The sequence below is a fragment of the Centrocercus urophasianus genome, unplaced genomic scaffold, assembly GCF_019232065.1.
Source record: "Centrocercus urophasianus isolate 14NV4802_14NV808 unplaced genomic scaffold, USGS_Curo_1.0 seq_15, whole genome shotgun sequence".
In the NCBI taxonomy this organism is placed as follows: domain Eukaryota; kingdom Metazoa; phylum Chordata; class Aves; order Galliformes; family Phasianidae; genus Centrocercus; species Centrocercus urophasianus.
In genome coordinates, this window is record NW_024884697.1 from 37,599,174 (window position 1) to 37,620,120 (window position 20,947).

General features: G+C 40.3%; 1 protein-coding gene across 1 annotated transcript in view; it reads right to left on the reverse strand.

The window, feature by feature from the left end:
* Window positions 1-20,947, reverse strand: part of PAWR (pro-apoptotic WT1 regulator) — a 71,299-nt gene that overhangs the window by 25,474 nt on the left and 24,878 nt on the right. The window contains exon 2 of the mRNA XM_042815384.1: window positions 8,894-9,022. Coding sequence (XP_042671318.1) covers window positions 8,894-9,022 — 129 coding nt within the window. The remainder of the gene's footprint in view (window positions 1-8,893; window positions 9,023-20,947) is intronic.

Consider the following 20,947-nt stretch of genomic DNA (forward strand, 5'->3'; position numbering starts at 1 on the left):
ATAAAGGCCAAGCACATGGCAGTAACAGCAGCAGGTAAGAAAAAAGCAAAACAAAGCAAAAAAAATCCTAATGGGGGAAATGGAAACAAGCGTAACAGAAGCTACAATAAAGAAACTGTACTGCATACACTTTGCTCCCCATTCAGTCTGCCCAAGGATTTAAGAGAGCTGGAGCACTCCTATGGAGAAAGACTGGGAGCTGTGCTTGTTCAGCCTTGGAGAAGACTCCTGCGGCCTTCCAGGACAGGGACTGAGTTTTTACGTGGTCTGATAGTACAGGACAAAGAGGAACAGTTTTAATCTAGAAGAGGGAAGACTTATATTAGACATTAGGAGGAAATTCTTTACTCAAGAGGGTGGTGAGGCACTGAAACAGGCTGCCCAGAGAACCTGTGGATGCCCCATCTCTGGGAGCATTCGAGGCCAAGCTGGATGAGGCTCCTGGCAGCCTGATGTAGCGGGAAGTGTCCCACTCCAGGACAGAGGGTTGGAACTGTTGGGCTTTAAGGTCCATTCCAACCCAAATTATTTTGTGATACTGTGATTAAGCATTGCCTGTCCCACTGTGCTGATGTGCTTGCTACTGCTCACAGGGACAACCTGAATCAGGAGCAAGGAACCCCACTCTGCCTTGCCTCACCGCAGGCTTGATTCCTCATGAGTTTTCATGCAGGTCTTACAATGCACTATTGTGCAGGTGCACAGGCACATTGAAACTTGTATTCAACTAGAAAACAAAGGTACATTTGACACAGGTACTTTATTTACCAGGTGAAAAACATATTCCCAAAACAGGATTTTAAGTTTAAACAACTCCTTTACGAAATTAAACATTACTGAACACAGATGTCTACAATGCTCATTGGAGGCAGCAGCATCACACAAGCAACGCTGCTGAGAGTGTACAGATCCTCTGGGAAGGCAGCACTTACTGAGCTGGTGTGGATCAGCACCACACACAACATCTGCTTGCAGGAAAGGACAGGAGGAAGATTTTAGCAGAGAAGCCTGTAGCTGCTACAGAAGTCACTGTGATGCAGTCCCATCAAGCTAAGGATTCCACTGTTCTTAAATGGAGCTTCTATTAAAAATTAGGAAAAAAAAAACCCCAACAACAACCACCAGACAATTTAATTAAAATCTAACCTCCTTTTTGCTTAAGGACTTTAATTATATCAGCCAAGACCACTGTGCAACATCATTACTCCTAAACTCAGAGAAATTGTAGAATAATTTATGGTTTGAATGCTTTGTTGGAGGCTTTTCCCTACTATCTCCCTTACCACAGATAAAAATTAAGACTGCAAAGTCAAATCAACCAGTTCACAAATGCCAGCATGCTGGTAACTTAGGCAGCTTTCATTCAAATCCTTACAGCAACACTGTTTATGACACTGCTTCTTATGATACCATGCTTTGTCATATTTTTCCATGTGCTGTTCCATGGAACACAACCAACAGCTGAATACTGCTGAGTGTTCTGCATATGCTGAATATTTAAGAATTGGCCACTCTCTGCCTTATTTTTTGTAGTTGGCATATTCTAACAGCTCTGGATACGTGCCTGCATTACTGCAGGCTGCCGGCATGATTAACTGATCGTGCATGATCATAGAAAGATGCAATTCCTGTGTTTCTACTTACCTTACACAGATAACAAGAATAAAGTCATGCCAAGCATCTCTGTTAAACATGGGAAGAACCTGGTTCATGTCAAGAACTGTGCAGTGCAGTGAGGCCCTTGCACCTGATGTCACTTGTCTTAAAACCACTGCACACAAAAAATCTACCTGAGGTGCAAATACATTAAAAGAAAAAGTGACCCTTCAATACTTAAACACTGGATTTTAATGATTTTTAATCCATTTTATGGAAATGTTTTCAAAATACAATAGAATTTCCCAATGAATCTTTCTACTGCATTCACTGTTAGTGCCTAAGTGCTCTGCAGATACTAATGACTGATTTTGTACCACCTCCATGAGGAATCACGCTGTTCATCTGCAAATAGAAACGCCAACATTATCTGGTAACTAAACTGTCAAATATCAGTCTGGTTTTGCAGAATGATATATAACTTAATTTACCCCAAACCAACTCCTCTCAATTTACACACTCCTGTATTTTAAACAGGAGTATTATTTGCTCTTTTTTTTTTTTTGAATCTATACTATGAGCAAACTATCATGTAAAATAATACTTGGCCTAACATCTGAAAAAAATACAGCATAAAAAATAAAAGCATATCTTAATACATTTGGGCATTTCCTCTTGCACAGCTAAGTAGTCTCAATAGACAGAAAACTGCACCACAAAAATAGACTTAAAAAAGGTGAATTAAATTCACATTCTCCTTTGTAAGAACGACATGAAACTCAGATAGAAAACATCATTACTGTATGCCTCAGATAACAGTAATTACAAGATGATGCTGTATGACATTACGCTGCTATGCAAAAGAAAAAGCCAGCAAGTGCAAAATAGACAGGTACTAACTGCATTATGAGTTAAGAAACGTACTTGGCAGCATATTCTTGGCACAAGATTCAAGTAGGAAACTCAGGGGACAGTTGTGCCAAGCAAGTTTTCAGCTCCGTTTCCTAATGGAGATGCATGTAATAGTTCAGTTCCCTGTATTCCTCATCCTTTCTCACACAGCTAAGAAGTCACCAGAGGCTTTTATTTCCTAACTTAATTTTATTTACTGCTTTACTGCGTAGCTTGTGAGGTGCCGCTATTAAACAGCATTTACAGTGCTGTAACACTGGCGTGCACAGCTGCTTCAGAAAATTTCCATGTGCTGGGTCTCATCTGAAGCAAATGGCAGTATTTAAACAATGACAACTGCCACAGAGCACTTCTGTGGGTATCCTTCAGACTGCATTCCTCCTAGGAACCATTCACAATGTTCTAGAGGTATGTTAGGCTTATCTAGAACAAAAGGTTAACAAAAGATCAGACGTGTTTTTCCTTCAGTTTTCATGCTCACATATGACTGAATGTGCAAGTCATCACCAAATGGTCTCGCTAATAAATCAAGCCAGGTGACTTCAGCTAGGATTAACAAGTCTGCAGGAAGACAGCACTAGGGTCAAGCTTTAGCCTGTGTAAAAATGCACAGAAATGTAATTTATTTCAGGAATCTAATCACAGAATTCTAGGGGCTGGAAGGGACCTCAAGAGATCATCCACAACCTCCATGGGCAGCCTGTTCCAATGCTCTGTTATCCTCACTGTGATATTCTTACGCACATCTGTGAGGAACTTCCTATGCTGCAGTCTGTGGCCATTTCCCCTTGTCCTGTTGTCATGCACCACTGAAAAGAGTCTGGCCTCATCCTTTCACCTCTCACACCTCAGCTATTTATAGACATTAATAAATCCCCTCTCAGACTTCTTTTCTCAAGGCCAAACAGACCCGGGTCACTCAGCCTCTCCTCATACAAGAGATGCTCCAGGCCCTTCACCATCTTCGTGGCCCTCCGCTGGACTCTTTCCAAGAGATCCCTGTCTTTTTTGTACTGGGGAGCCCAGAACTGGACGCAGTGCTCCAGATGAGGCCTCACCAGGGCAGAGTAGAGGGGAAGGATCACCTCCTTCGACCTGCTGGCCACGCTCTTTTTAATGCACCCCAGGATACCATTGGCCTTCTTGGCCACCAGGGCACACTGCTGGCTCATGGCCAGCCTGTCATTCAATCACGAACCCCAGGTCCTTCTCCACAGAGCTCCTCTCCAGCAGGTGATCCCCAAACCTGTACTGGTGCATGTGGTTATTCCTCCCCAGCTGCAAGACTCTACACTTGCTTTTGTTAAAGCTCATCCAATTCCTCTCTGCCCAACTCTCCAGCCTGTCCAGGTCTTGCTGAATGGCAGCAGCCTTCCTGGGCACTATCACCTCACCAAGATCACTGAAGAAGATGGCTGAAGAAGACCTTATGATGTAAGATATGTCAATGACCATAACGTTCAGTACTACAAATGAAATTATTTTTTTTGCCTAGCAAGCATCTCTACAGTTGTTGACTGTGTGTGAGAGTGGATGTTTAAATACTTCAAACCTATCTCATGGATGTTCTGTCTTCCATGAAATCATTTGATAAGATGGAACATTTTACAATTCCTTGAGTTTCCTTCTAGTTGCTGCACAATCTATGAGCAATATGGAACTCCAAGAAATACCCACTACAATCACATACACAAAGCTAAACTAATGGCTAGAACAAGACTACCACAATTTCTAACTAGTGCCCAAGGGCCTGCTTAAGTTCCTTGGCTCTGCAGCAGTATACAGTACACAGTCAGGTACAGTAAAACAGCAGGTATGGCTTAACAAAAAGCATGAGTCATGTCTCCCACTGGAGTCCCAGGCTTCAGAACTTTTGTGAAGCAAAATTCCCCCACCGGTTTCATGCCAGGAGCACAAATCCAAGAGCAGATTTCTAGCAAAGCACAGTACAGAGATTTTTCATGAATCAACGCCGCAACAGGTGTTGGTGACTGTACTAGTGATCAGCTGCTGTGCCTTAACTAGGAATTAAGAAATTAATTAGACAACTTGTGCTACTGCGTGACAGAAAAAAGATCAGCATTCCCATTTCACAGCAAGATGTGTTAAAATCATTCTGATTTTTGTAAACATTATCTTTCACTGAAAAAATTCGCAATATTTATTTCACAAAGGTTAACCCTCATACAAGGACATAAAGTATTCCCTTTTCATGCTTACAGGCACAAATCTGGTATCTCACCCTATCTCTGATTTCATACCTACTTACAGTTCCTTTAGAACCAAAACCTTCTGATGTGCCTGGTCCAAGTCTGTCAGGGAGAGAAAATGATTCAGCCCATGTAATTTTAGATGTCTACACCTGATCTAGTCAGACTCCTTTTGTTATCACTAGGGAGGAAAAACACCTATCTAGAATACAATAAACCCCACCCCAATGCCAAAATAAAAAATAATTCTGAAGATCTTAAATATGTTGCTGTTTCTTGCTGTTCTTGCCAATGCATATTTACTGAACTATCGCCACATTTTATACTTAAATATCAGACTGTTCAGAGCAGATGATATTTTTTGTGGTGTTTTCACACAAGTGCCTAGCACAACAGCTAGCATCCACAGACACTAGAACACTTGAAATAAAACATGAGCTGAAAGGAAGCTAATGTGAAACACAGGATTTCAAACTATTTCCAATGTTCAAAATGACAGCTCTGCATGATAATGACATAATTTGCACAAAAAACAAACAACAACACTCACTAAAAAAACAAAACAAAACAGAAAAACAAGAAAAAAACCCAAACCAGCCAACCACCCAAAACCAAAACAAAAAACCCACAGCCCACAGCAGACTGGAAGGTTTCAAGGAATGAGAGAATCTATACTCCTTTTCATACATTGATAAATTGCCCACAATGTGAAAAAAGTAAAATTTAATTTTAAGGTCAGCTTTATTTGCCTTAAGGACACTTTTTAATCTCATTTTTCTCCCTAAGAAAGCTTTATTGTATTTCAACCCTATGTCACCACAATCATCGTCAAGCCAACCCTCAGTTTTCTTTCTTTCATAATAATTTTTTTATGTGTGTGTATATATATCCATGCATGCATATAAATGCACACAGACATATGTGTGTGCATATATATGTGTGTGCATATACATATATGCACGTCTCTCTACCACTGCAAGTCTTTCTGAGGACTTTGGATTAATCTCAACTTTGCCCAGTTTCCTCTCTAGTTGCCTACAAACACCATAAGCAATACTTGAGCTGAGGAAGCTGGGCTTGTTTAGCTTGGAGAAGAGAGTGCTCTGAAGGCATCTCACTGCAGCCTTCCAGTGCATGAAGGGAGCATACAAGCAGAAGGGAGACCAACCTTTTACATAGTCTGATAGTGATGGGACAAGACGGAATGGCTTAAAACTAAAGAGATGAGATATGGGTAAGACATTACAAAGACATTACGTTTTCTTACTCAAAGTGGTGAGGCCCTGGCACATGGCTGCCCAGAAAGGTTGTGAATGCCCCATTCCTGGAGGTGTACAAGGCCAGGCTGAATGGAGCCTTGGGCAGCTGATCTGGTGGGGGGGGGGGTAGCCCTGCACACAGCAGGGGGTTGGAACTAGATGATCTTTAAGGTCCCTTCCAACACAAACCAGTCTATAATACAGACACTACAACGTGGTATCACACTCAGATATCACTTCTATCACGACTAAGAAGTCATTTTAACTTTTCTTGAAAAGGTTTGCACCAAGAAGGGCACATATTTGTGCATCTGGTCTCCAAAAATATTCCCCAAGTAATAGATTTTCAGAAAGCAGTTGTCCGTGGTATCAGCATAACTTGAATTATTTGATGTAAAAAGATAAGACTTTACGTATACATACATTGGATTTGAGTATTAATAGATCAGTTGTATTTTTCCACCTTGTGAAATCCAGCAAGTGTTCTAAGTGACTAAAAATATCTTCAGTGGACTAATCATTTTTTCAGCCAACCCCTGTAGGTTTTCAACTGAGACGTTCTTACATTCAGGGTGAACATTTCTGTCCAACTATCAAATATTTTTGCACTACTTTCCATTTTACCATCTCTGCAAAGCATGAGATAGGCCTGTGTTAATTGCCAGACTGCCAGTTTCTAGTAATTACTGCTTGTTGTTAGCATTACCTTTCTCAGCCTGCATCTCCCAGTACACATCAGTGAACACTCCACAGCACAATGACCCTCAAGCTGAGAGTTGCAGTCTTAAAAATAGGAGAGAAATCACGCAAGGAAGTCAGAACACACTTGTTATGTATTTGAGAGTGGGTTTAGTTTTGATTCACCTGGCCAAGTGAGGCTTTCCACATTTCCATTTGCTAAAGTTTACTGACAGTTCTGATTGTAATGTTTTTTTCAGTGTTTATAAAGCTGCCAGACTTACCACTTCCACATTTCTAACATTAAAAAAAAAATCCCTACATTGATTTCAGCCAAAATAAATTCTGCTTCAGGAAAAAATACTGTATCTACTCTTAAACAAATCTCTTATCTCTGTGCTTTGCATCAAGGGCTTCAAATTCAGTCAGTTAAGCACTCAAATCTGTTTCCAAAAACTGCATTTTTTCCCACAATAAGGAGAAAAGAAATGTCTGACAATACTAAGATAAAGATGAAAGATCAGGTGAAAGACTGGAAACAAAAGAATACTATTCAGCAATACATTTCTCCCTCAGACACAAAGCCAGTATCAACTTTCTTGTTTCCCATATAAATGTTACAGTAATTATTTTCAACTTTCATAAAATCGCAGAATGGACAAGTAGTGAGCATGTCTTCAACTAAAGAAATGAATTTATTTCACCTAATAGGTAGAACAATAATAATTATTTGTCAAAGTCAACTGAATTGACTGAGTTCTTAAATCTTCAATATAAAAATCAACATTTAAGAAGAGAATGAGGCTCAACCATTAGCGCAACAGCAAAGGGAAACTAAGTTAAAGCTGAAATAATAGTGCTGACCAATTCTGTTAAATTTGGGCAACTTATAAAAACCTTCTAGTAAAAAGCAAGTTGACAGAGTCAGCAATAAACTGATTAAGTCTTAGCAGCTTCAACTTCCTAATATTCCATCTGTTCTGTACATGTGCCAGTCTGGGTCTTTGCCAGACACGAGGACTGGGACGTTCTTTTGTACTGTTAACGACAAGACAACCCTGCTATGCTCTGTCAGCAAAGAAGAGTTAGTGCCTGTGTGAATGTGGAGGCGACAAACTTGGAACTCTGTAGGATCTGATTAATGCAGACAGCCTGGTAAACAGAAATTTAACTTGCTGCTCAAGAAGAATAGGCAATCTGGATGAATAAATGGGAATGGGACATGGGAATAGAGCCAAAATGTTATGTAATAACACCACTAGGGAATCAGAAAGTGACAACTTTTGGAATGTTTAGTGAGAAGGTGAAAGCAGAGCACTATGGTTGCTTTTTTTTTTGTTTGTGTTTGTTTTTGTTTTTGTTTTTTTTTTTTAAGTCAGACAACTTTCAAAATGTATGTGAATATTTCAGAATGAGGAATCTCGCCGAAGAATCTGTAAAGACAATAAATGATCAAGCCATAAGAGGTACACTCAAATGTGACCATTTTCCTGCTATGATCTCTGCAGGAATATTTTTGTTAGTGCTCACTATGGAGGAACTCGGTGAACTTGAGCGCTTCTCCATGGAAGACTCTAAGGATCTGCTTCAAACAGAAGCGCTGGTTGAACTTATATATAAACAAAATGAAAAACAGCAAATCGTCAAAACAAGAAGTTACTTAATCCTAGAACTTTGAAGGAACAATTGATGCCACTGAAGCATGTAATTGCTAAACTACTCAAGAACTACACAGAATGACTGAAATCGGCAGAGCTCTCTGGGTCCTTCTGCTCCAACGCCTGCTCAAGCAGGGACACCAAGAGCAGAGTGCTTAGGACCACATCCAGACAGCTATTGAAAGTCCCCAAGGAGATTCCATTGACAGCCATGCACAGCAAGGGGACTGAAGAATAAAATGCGGGGAGAAAAGATTACGCAGTGGCAAAGATTGTTCTCTGTGTGCTTCAGTACCAGAATCCAGAGAAGTTTCTCTTCCTCATAAGAAATGAGTGTTTCTTGGACACTAATACCTTTAGCTTGACAATTCTGGTGTCACAGCTGTGTCTCAGAAGTGTGAGTTTGGGGAAAGAGTATGTGACAACACTCAGATTTCATGTTTGTTTCCAGATAGCACATAGTCTACTGTTAAGAAGGATTAAAAAAACAAAAAAAACAAAAAAACAGCAAAACACAAAAACAAGGCAACACCAGTTAAAAAGCTGAGTAAAATACCAAATGGAAGTGTTAGGATCTCACCTGTATTAAGTATGATCCAGTGGAATCTGCGCTGGAACTCTCATTTTGTATTGTATTCTGTTGGGTGATAGCATCCTCCTTCTTTCGCTCCTTCTGCCCTGCTTCATCGTCTTCATACTCATCAAGGCTCTAAAACCAAAAATATCCAGTTATAAAATCATCTTTTTATTTTGCTTCACATGCTTTTCATATTTCATGCATCAAAATTCATGCATCAGCGAAGTAATAGTTTAAAAGATTAATTTTAATTTTTAGAAAAGTTTAATTGAATTTTTAATGGATCTTGATATGTCCAGTACAAGAATAAAGTTTGACAACTGCTTTTTTTCTTAATTACAAAAAAGAAATTATCAAGATTCAATTTGACAGAGCCCTACGCAACGTTGTCTGAGTTCAGTGTTACTTTTGCTTTGAGCAGGAGCTTAAACTGTACCTTCCACTTGAATGATTCTGTGATTTTACAGCCCCATTTGTCCCAGGCAATAATTTTACCTCTACATAACTGATCTGAAAGAAGTACAGAAAAGGAAAAATACAGAAAGAATTAATTTTACTCTGAACTCAATAGTGGATTTTTTAAAAACTTTTTACATGGTGAGTGAGAAGTATCAGAAGTATCACGCTGAATCATCCATATTACCATTATTCTCCTTCATTTGGGGTTCATCTTTGAAAACATATTGTCAGAAAACAGTCACTTTAAAATCAGCCGGGCATTCATGTAAGTCAATAATAATTTACACAGACGTGTAATTGCTTGCCTTTTCATACCACAGTTACTGAAACGCTGAGTTCAGAAGGACCACATTTCTAAAGCACTGGCTGCCGATAAATGAGATCCAAAAAATACTGTGAGGGCAGAAGGCAGAAACACTGCCCTTAGCTCAAAGTCATGCTGAAGCCAGGGCTGAAACAGCTCAGCCAGTTTTGCACTAGGATCAGCTGCGTCTAGATTGGTCTGTATTAGTTTAAGTTACACAAATTTACAGGAGGTATTTGGAGACCATCTTGACTGAGACGTGAATCTCCAAAACCATTTGTCCACAACATCACAAACTGCTGGCTAGCACTCGGTGTTAAAACACCACCACAGCAAACAAATGATTCTAAGGCTTTTGAGAAAGCTTCCAGATGAATTTGCCACAGGTTGAGAAGCAGACGGCAACAGAGGTGAATGTAAAATGATTTCAATTCCAATTTCTAACACCCACAAAGGATAAATCACTAGTCTGAGGTTTAGGTAGTGACAATTTTTCACATCATCTAGGAATTACAGAAGTAGACAAAAGCCTATAAGAAAAATGCTGAAATGTAGCATTTTTTATAAAGAAAAAGGTGTTATTCAGTAACTGAAAATCACACTGGTGTATAACAAAGTAAATCTGGCTGCTGCAAAGCAAGCACTGTGGTGACAGAAGTGCTAAAAACCAAACTAAAAAGGCACACACTTTCAAAAGCAAACATAAGTGAACCCAAATAATGGCCATTTAAGTTCTCTGCAGTACCACCCAAGGCAGAATCCTAATGCACTTTCACTAGTGTACTTTTAATCAACATCTTAATGCAATTAATGTAGATCTGCCTACTTTTACCACTAGGGAATGGCACATTTAAAACGTTATTACGGCTGAATCATCATACACTCAAAAATATTTTCAAGAGGTGATCTTCTCAAATTAAGTGATTATAAATCAAAAATATTTCACCCCATTGCCTCACTTCTATTACTAACAGAGAGTTTCAAAAACAGTCATAGTACATTCTAGGAGCTGATTTTTTAGCTAACATTCTTCATCTTTTATGAACTGTAAAAATGAAAAGTTTTGGTAATAAAAAACTTTAGTCTGTATCTTAGTTTATCCACCATTCATGTAGTCTATTCTGAAGTCTCAGTATCAAAAACAAACCTAAGCCTCTGCCACAAGAAATGGAGCCATCATCTTCTCTTGGAAAGTTCAGAAGGAACTACAAGGTTCACAGAAGGTCTCACACAAATTCAGACTAACGTCAGGGCAGGTGAAGAATAATATTCCATTTGAAAAACAGAAACATTTTTTTGATTGTTCTTCTATCCTCTAAGTTGTTTCTGTAAGGAATTAAGATCTCAGATAAACTCAAATGAAAGAGACAATCTGAGAGGAACTGGAAAAGAGCAGCCTGTAATAAACCAAGAAGAAAATCAACAGGATGAAGAACAGTTAGCGTTGCAGACACTAAAAAAAGCTTTACATTTTCAAGGGTCTGCATTCTTTAAAGGGAAGCATAAAACTCAAACTCCAACGCTGTAGCAACAACAACAAAAAAGTTTTTGTTATGACCAAGCAGACACAAGTGCCCCTTTCTTCCCCAATTCTCTCCTTCAGATGCACACCTCTTCAGTTTTTTTCTGGAGACCTTAAGCATCTCGCAGAAATACTTCTCCCTGAATGCCATCACATGAATGCTTTCCTCTCTTTTCATATAACATCACCTGGTATCAACCCTTCTCTCGGGGTTCTTGGACAGGAACAAAATGCCATCATCTGATAGGAAATCTCCAGGCACAGAATGTTAAAATCAGCACTAGCAGCCAGGATTTTCCAGGAAGGTACATTCCCACCTGCCTTCCTCCTCAGGAAGGGCAAAGAACAGAGAAGGCTGACAATCAGCGCCATCACAAGGCACTCAAGACCTCAAGTAGCTCGTACTGCAGTCAAAGGCTTCCTTCCCAAGCACAGAACAGTTAGCTGAGCAACTGATGTAAACACAGGTTGGAGAATAAAGCCACTTCTTTGAGGGCTGCTGGAGTCTGCTCCCTCCTCAGCTGACATCACCACAGCAGGTCCCCAAGGAGCTGGGGCCCAAGCACTCTGCGTGGCAGCAGGGACGTCCCTTGCCCACAGCAGCAGGAGAATGGACTGAGGTGCAAGCCTAACCCATTAGATAATTCCTCCATCAGCTCCCTTCCCCCTGCTTTTTATTTTCCTGCTAGGCACATACCATTGCAGATTCTTATTTTCCATTAAAATCATCTGAGTTTTGTACAGCAGACATTCAATGTGACATTCCCACATCTGATCTTAATATAGGGAATCCACAGAAATTCTTTAGGTTTTCTAGCATTTCAGTGTATGTTTGAAGCTGTAGTATAAACATTTTTCTGTAAACCTCTAGTATGGAAAATACAAGCAGAATAAGATGCTTTCAAAAGGATCAGGAGGATGAAGGAAACAGCCCCAAAAACAGCCTTACATTCCAGCATACCGCCGGCCCGCAGCTGAAGCAATGCAGTACAAAAACATCTCAAGTGGTTCACTGGGTTGCTTCCTATGAACACTTGAGCATCGCTAACAACAAACACCAACTGGTTTTCTTGAAGCAGCATTTCTAAATGTAAGAGATCAGCTTCTGAAGGGGCACAAGCAACTCTGGTCACAGCTGTGCTGATGCAAAACATCCCTGTCCCCATCCCCCTGCTGCAGCACCGTGCCAAGCAGTTCTGCTGGCAGAGCACCTATCTGCGAGCTTCCCCATTCATTTCACGAGAAATCTCTCAGGTTGGTTTCAGCAGTTCTAATGAGCCCAGGTTAATTTCCCTGAGCCAGATGCAAGTGCGTTTGAGCTGTCTACTTTGCCCAGCTCCTGGGATGGCTGCAATACATCAGTTTTTCAGAAATGATGAGCACTTGAGTCAGTAACATATTTAAACAGTCCAGCGAGACGTGCAAGCAGAGACACACTGTCCGTAAAACTCAGTTTGTGTTCAACTTCACATTTGGGCAATAAACAGAATGTCCACCACATAAGCACCATCAGTTACCCTGGCATTTCTTCAGCTCCTTAAACATGCTAACAATTTAGGAGAAGAAATAAATCTAGGTTTCTTCCCACTGCACTAAAACAACCTTGAACAATTTTAAGTAAGATATAACAGATGATTTCTGTGTTTAGTAGAAGTCTGAAGTACACAATCATAACTTCTTATCAAGATGCTGGGAAAGTGCCAAGGTTTCTAATAAATTTAAGCATTTCCTAAATCATCCCCAGTGGAAATTCAAGAAAAGATAGAGAATTCCTTTTTTACTCTGCACTTAAATGTGACAATTGACTATAATGAAGTACTTTTTGGGAATCAATAGCATTTATTCCCTCAGCTGGCCATTCAAAAAAGCCTGAGAGTTCTCTGCAAACAAGGCTATTTCACACATCACTTCTTTACAATCGCTTTTCTTCCCACAGCATGGAGAACCAAATGCTTTCTATCTTTATCACACAGAGCTGCAGTATTTGCTAAATGCCACGCTCTCACCTCTGCCCATGTCAAACCTTACTGTCATCATCTCCCAGAATGTACCCCACAAAACAAGCAGAAATCCCAAATCTCAGTGATTTGAGACTATGTAACATATCTACTTCAGTACCTGAAGTATTTATGTAAAATGGCCTTAGGGTAATATAATCTTACATTGGAACAATAGTCTAATTGGAAAAATGACATCTTTTTCACTACACAAGCCTTTTATCAGGCCCAGCTTGCCTAAGTGTTATTCTTTACATCTTGAAAAATCTCCCTGCAGGGACAAAAAGAGCTAAAATTATTCACAGTAGTTAACTAAATCTACAAACGGTGCTATGAGTATGGATTACCCAGAAAAAGACATATATATATATATATATATATATTAAAAGAATATTTGACCTTAATTGTCACATTTTTTTAAAAAGAGTCCAAAAAAAGGATACTGGACTCAGACACCTTACCTGAACAATCCCTGTACGCTCCTGAAAGTCTACGTACCCGAATGGAGCAGTCCCATATCAACAATTAGTGTGATAACAAGAATAGATTTTTAACCCAGAGAAGGGATAAAGACAGGAATCTTTGGCATCTGAGATCAAAAGAGACCCCAACACAACAATGGGTCAGCGAACAGCAGGTGGGCCACAACACAGCTGACTGCAGCCCTGGGATGCACTCATCCCAACCACTCAGCCGACAAAGAGCAGCTAAGGGACAGGCGTTGCTTAAAGGACACGGACGTGCACATCTTGCTCCAGAGATCTCATGGTATTCACGATCCAACGTCACATCCACATTCTGTCTATTCTTTTCTCACCCAAAACAAGAACTCTGAAGTATACACTTGATATACTCAATTCTACTCCAGACCAGATAGAATTTGAGTTCGTCTCATTCCGATAGCTTTTAAAACCCACTTAGAAATGAGGGAGGAGAATGGGCACGACCTTATTTGCCTGCATCAGAGCAAAATAACAAAGTATCTTGAATGCTTTTAAAGTTAAGTAAAACATCAACTACATCAAAACCAGAATGTCAATTATTCCTCCATTATAATAACAAAAAGCAGCTATGTTTGCAGTTTGTTATTCAGCAAAATACACTGTTTGGCCACCACTATCTTCAAACATACCACAAGAATGAGTTCAAAAGTCAAATGTTTAACTTAAACTAATCGCCAAAAAATCCTTTATCACAAGGCTTGTCATGAATGATTGGTGGAAACGCTCAATTTAGCTACTCAGTACGTGATATTAATATTAAAGTCACAGAGTAAAATATCTGGGGATACAAGAGAAAACGGAAGGGGAAAAAAGCTATCTAGAATTACTTGAATCTGTCTAGAAAAGAGACAAATGCAACAAAAAATAAGGACTGACAAGCTATCAGAATTAAACGCCAATCTATTTAGTGCTACACTTGGAACTTAGTTAGCATCTTAAACCTCTTCAGATTGATCACCATCTCACAACAGAAGCACCATGCAGCAGAACTGACAGAAGATCAATATACGAAAAAGTCAAACTGCTGACACTCATTCCATGGGAAATCATTATATAAATATAATAATCACTCATCCAAAGCACCGATGCTCTACACTTAAAAGCACCCAACATAAAATAAAGGAGCTAGAAGAAAAGCAGCCTGGTCCTCTTCTTGCCAGTGGACACAATCCATTCCACTTCACTTTAGAACTTCAAATACAGTGGAGCTTTATATGCTAGAAAACTGAAATCAAACATCTTCCTTCCTTTTCAAATTTTGGCTCCAATCAGATTCTATTGATTAGAAAAGAAAATACATCTTTTTCTCTGCTGCTGGTTCCATCTATTAGAGTTATCATTAATAGCACTGAACATAAAAATATAAAAGTTACAGGAATATTCCCCAAAACCACACAAAACAGAAGAAAAAATGGTATTTTATTCAAAGTTGAATCAATTGCCAAACCTATTTCCTTCTCCTCTTAACATTTCAAAATGACCCTTCCTATCCAATGGGAAGATGGCAGCGCAGTGAATGAGCCAAAGAAACCTGGCAAAGCAAGCCTTGGCTGTCACAGTGAGGAAAGAAACACTGAAGGTATACGTACCAATCATGGAAAGAGCATTTCACAATTTGCATCATGCCCTGTATTCTAGGAAGCAGGGGTTGCAAAAGTTTAAGAGAACTTCTCCTGGATACAAAGAAAACAAGAATCTACAGACTCGGTGCCTTCCTGCCTGCCCCTATTCTTCCTAGAAAATGTCTTTTGCTATTAGATATAAATTGTAGAAATACTGGTACTACAGATAATGTAAACCGTCTGGATCTAGAGCAGTTCACCCACTGCAAAAATGGCTAAACAACAGCAACCCTATGAACACTTTAATAGAGTCAAAACGCCTGTAACCACCACTGTTTTGCCTTCCATTGCCATGCCAAAACTAAACAAATAGAAACAATGCTCTGGAAAAGATGCATCTCCATGCTGATGAGAACCAAACAGATCAAACACTCTTCTGTTTAAAGCCAGAATGGGGAGAGAAACAAACCTGAGAGAAGACTACCATGCTATTTTCAAAACGGACATTTCCTTTTCATGTGAAAAGGCGATGTGGAAGGCATCTAATTCTTGTTTTCTTCCCTCAATTAAATAAGGTATTTCTTAAAAGAAATAAAGATGAGATCGGTATTTGAGGAATGTTCTAAAAGGAGATCAAACAGGTTAATGTGTACCATGTTTCTAACTATCCTCTTAACCACGCAGTTTGTAGCAATTCATACCGATTGTCAAGTTGTATTCAGAATGGCTTTTTAAAAACGTAGTACAATGCCTTTGCAGGTTTCTGCTCTCCTGCTTACCAGGTTAATTGTCATTTTGCTTTTTCCACCCAGCTGAACCTCATTCAGTATTTACAGACAGCAGCTGTGGGATTGGTCCAATTGAACAAAGCCAGAGAGGCTGCTGACAACCAAGTGCGCACGGACAAGTTGTGACAATAGACTTAGCACCAGAACCAATTCCAAGGGAAAAAGAAAACTTCAGCACAAAGCTTCTTTGAGACTTGTGCTGCATTTCTAATTTGGCAGCGGGATCTTTTGAATCCTTAGAAAAACTGATAAAAATATCAACCAGTTTTTCTTCTCTCCCAGTTGTTTCCTTTTATCTTAACACAAACTGTTTTAACAGAGAGAGATGACGATGCTACCCTCAGCTGTGCAACAGAAAGGGAAGAACATATTGAAGTCACATTAAGCAGGACAAGCACATATCTGTTCACAACTGTTAAATCTTATGCTCCACACAATAAATAAGCACTTTCAAAACCCCCATAAGTGATGTCAGGAGTAGACAGAACATACTGATAGAAGGCATTTGGGCAGACAAAGCACATCCCCAGTGCTGGTATCTGGTTGGATGGCAATACCCAGGTTAAGTTCAAAACAGTTAAAGCTGCTGCTGCAGTCAGTACTGGAACTATTTCTTGTCAAAGGCCCTCACAGCCTCAAGTGAATCCTAGCAACAATACCGTGAAGCTGGTTCCCGACCTGGACTTCTGAGATCACCCTTCAGCTCTGCCATTTGGAAGGAAGGCCTTTCCCTCAGGGGCTACGTAAACAGATTTTTTTGTATAAATGCTCTTATCGTTGCCCAAGGCTCTAGACAGAAATCCTGGCCAGATTCTCATGGTACAAATCCACATCCTAACAGTATGAAAGTCTTCTATCACCAGCATTTGTGCTCCAACTTCTTTGTGGAAACTGAGCTCAGAAACCACAGTTCCTCTGTAGCCATATTTTAATTAAGTCACCAGATAAGGGAGGTAGTTTCCAGATAGCATAAGTAGTAGAATATTAATAATGGTTTGATATCTTAAAGATCTGAAACTTACATAAGGCGTTTTGAAAATCAAGTCTGTTATGAGTGCAAGATGAAGATCAGCTGCCATAGTAAGGCAGCAGACAGCATGAAACCTCCCACCCAGGTAGCAGCACTGCACACAGCCCGAAGCCAGCCCAGAGTGTGTGTGTGTGTGCTCAGCTCTTCCCTTCCATAGGCCATGTGAGCAACTAGGGCAGCAAAGGATAGCTCCGCTTCACTTGTTCAGAGGCTTTTTCTTGATCTCTCCATCACTTGTTTAATTCCATGGCAGCATTCACCTCAAATCACAACATTCTGATTATCATGGCTAAAACAGGGTGCCTCCCCTAGAAGATAAGGAAAATTAGGGCTACAGGATGGGAGCGTGTGGATCGGCGAGACTTTACCACTCGAGAGCATTTCATACTCACACTTTAATCCCACAAAACAGTACAAGCAGGTTCAAGTGCTTCAGTACAGCAGCAGCATTTGCATATGGTGACCTCAGAACAGCAAAGAACATGCACAGACACAAAAACAGATCAAGGTAGGTGTGAGGAAATGTGTGGTAGGATAGTGGGGGGAATGAGTCACATCATCAAGCTGGTTCAAAACAACTGCACTCCCTGGAGCCCTACACTACCCTAACTCGTTATGGTGTTTTGCAGCAAAGCAGACCAGAATGAGGCAGGAGTGAGTAAAGCAGGGAAAATGCTTGACAGATAAAACAAAGCTTATTCTTGCAAGTGCAAGCCTGTACAAAAATATACAATCTTTTTTTCTCTCAAATTTGTTGAGTGGATGAGATGGGTTTGGGTTTTTTTTTTTTGTTTGCTTGTTTGTTTTTTTACAGCTATACTGATACACGCAGCACTGTGGATCTTGGACATATCTTCAGGAGCTGAGAGGTTCTTTCCATGTCAACAGGTCTAACCCCTCAGGCTGGAGGGCTGAAGCAAGTCATTAAGGTCTCATATAAAGCATTTGTTACCTTGATTTAAAAAAAATGAACTACGCATGCATATCTTAACTGTTTATCTGGAATAAAGGATTAAGTTTTTTTTTTTGTTTTTTTTTTTTTTTTTAACTGCTCAGAAACACATCAGTTAAAGATAGTTGATAAAATTGGCTATATGCAGACAGGGATCCCTGAGCCTGCCCTGTGCAGCACATGGCACAGTGTAGCAGTGCATTGGTAAGGATCTGGGTCACCCACGTGCAGAATAAAAGGGCCCTACAGCCCCACTCCATGTCCTGTCCAGCAATGAGAGCATGAGAGCAGGAGGGAAAGGTTAAGATTGACACAGGAATTAACATGCATCATCCTCTCCATGGTAACTGCTCATATGCATTGCTTTCTGTAGGCTAGTCCGTGCCTGCGGTGAATACAAGGTAATCCAAGCCTGGCCATGCCCAGCAGAGGCAAGGTGAACAGCCTCCCCACTCCTGAGGCAGGTCCTGTGGGAATTGGTGGAGGAGCGAGGGGAGAGGAACTGGTGGGGGTCGCAGCAACCTGCCACACAGCCAAGTCGTGCCTCACATCAGTGAAAAGCCTGTTTCTAAGAATCCCACGGACAGAACACTTCTACAGCTAAAATAATGCTGCAGAAGGGGTGCTCATGTAGAAATAACAACAGAAACCCCAAATCCCCCAGCCACTTGCACTGGAAACTAGGGGCAAGCAAGAGAGGAAGCACCAGTGGAGTCCAGACTGAGGAGTCTGCTGTTCACATTATTAAAACGTGCTTTTAATTTCTCAGACCGCAGGCTAAAGCCTGTAATAATGTCACTTGGAGAACAGAAGGCTGAGTGAGCATCTGAGGGTGAAGAGGAATGTTTTCACAGGCGCAGTTAGTAAATACCACTGGCTCCTGCAGACATTCTTCCTTAAATGGACATTAACACTGCATTAGGTTAGAAAAAAGCCTCCTGGCCCACCACAAGCGATTAGGCTAGCAACTGACCTCTTAGCACCTGCACTACAAGATACTAGACTTAGGGGGAGGCTTTGCATATACAACATTAATTTTTAAGAACAACCTAAAACCCTTTCCCCTCCCTAACACATGATTTTCATCTGTAGATTTTGAAGCGTAAGGAATCCCCCGACTTCTCAAATACTGTAAAAACAACACAGAGATAAGAAGTCTCTCTGCCTATCTATGACCAACTGTATGAGGGCATCAGACAATTTAAAGGAAACTGCTCTAAAACTAAACCTTCACCCAAAAGTTGAGCCAAACTTTGTACGGACACTGAAATAACTCTGCATTACTATGATTTTATTTTTACTTGCTATTTTTTTTTCTTTTTCACATGCCACTCCATAATTGCTTTCTCCAGCCAAGAAAGCAAGACTGCTTTCCTTCCACTGTGATGCCTAGCAGCATGAGCAACAAGGGCTGAGGCACCATAGCAGTGCTATCCACTCGGCCACACTCCGAGTCTTCCCCTTTCCCAGTTCTGCCCATGGGTTTCTGCCAGTCCTCTACACCACTATGTCAGGCAAGCCAAGTCAGGGTAACTCACTAACAGTAAGCTAAGCCTATAAAACATCAACCATCTTGGCTGAGCTAACTACAGGATCAAACACAGCTTGAGTCAGTAGAGGTGAAGCAAGTGGAAGCACGTATCCACAGCCCTGACACGGAAGCACTTAACTCTCACAGGACTGAGATCTCTGCAATTCTAACCAAAGAACTGCTGAATTATTCATCTAAAGCCCACAGTCACGTACTGATAGAACATTACTCATATCAACTACTTTGTGATTTAAGTGGTGCCCCTGGTAATGATAAAGGCTATCTATTTCAAGGTAAAAAAAAAAATACCTGAAACTTCTCTCCTGTGGACATGGATCACGGTGACTTCTTCAACCTACTGTTTGTGAGACCTACCCAACTCTTTGTTCCGTATAACCCGCACGACTGCTACCCCTTCAAGGCTCAACAGGAGGCCTACAACAGAACTCATGCAGCTGCTGGAAGTTTTCACATTAAAACACAATGCCACATTAGGATTCCAGAGGTAAAAATACCAATCGAGAGCCACTGGCAGTGGATTAACATACACCTTACAGCTTGTGCTCCTATGCAGCTGAGTCATCATAACTGGAATAAAAGTAAGCTGCAACACAGGCACAAATAACCAGAATATAAAGACAGGACAAGATAGATTTCTCTACCCAGCTTTCCCACCACAAACAGCACAAACTCAAAAATACCCACAGAGCGTGGTCAAACAGCCCAGTCTCATCCTCTGCTCATTCTGGAATCTACACTGCCTGTTCTTTTTGTGTTGGCTCAATGGTTTGAATGGACCAAAGCTGATCCTGCTGTAAATGAACCCATGAGAAACCAAAAATATTATCTTCAGACCTGCCGCTTCCCCTACTATTAGAATAGGTGTCCAAGCTCAACAAAAGGGATGGCACAAGAACAGGAACCACTGAACTTGGCCTTAGACCTTGTGAAATTTGTACTAAACTATGGTCTCTTGTCACAGATACTCAAAACTGTTATTAACATTTATCTTGTACACATGCTGTTCCTCACATTAGTAATTTCCCCTGTTAATGTACACAGGCAACTAACTGTAGGAAAGGAACATCTAATGAAATCAAGACCACAGAGATGGTACGACAGCCTTTACTCTATATACTCTATGTTCTATGGTTCCAGTATTCCCTTACTACTGCTTTAAGCAACATTTTCCATAGCACTAAGCGGAACTCCCATTTATTAAAACGATTAGAGTTCCATTTACAGTTCCATTATATTTTATTATACTTTTTAACAAGGAGTTAATAAGCTAAAAATAAAATATTCAAAATTTAAGCTGTAGTAATAAGTATAAATCTGGTTTATGATCTTTTATGGTGGAAAGTCTAAAAGCGAGAATAGGTTATCTGGCCATCTTTATTTATAGAAAA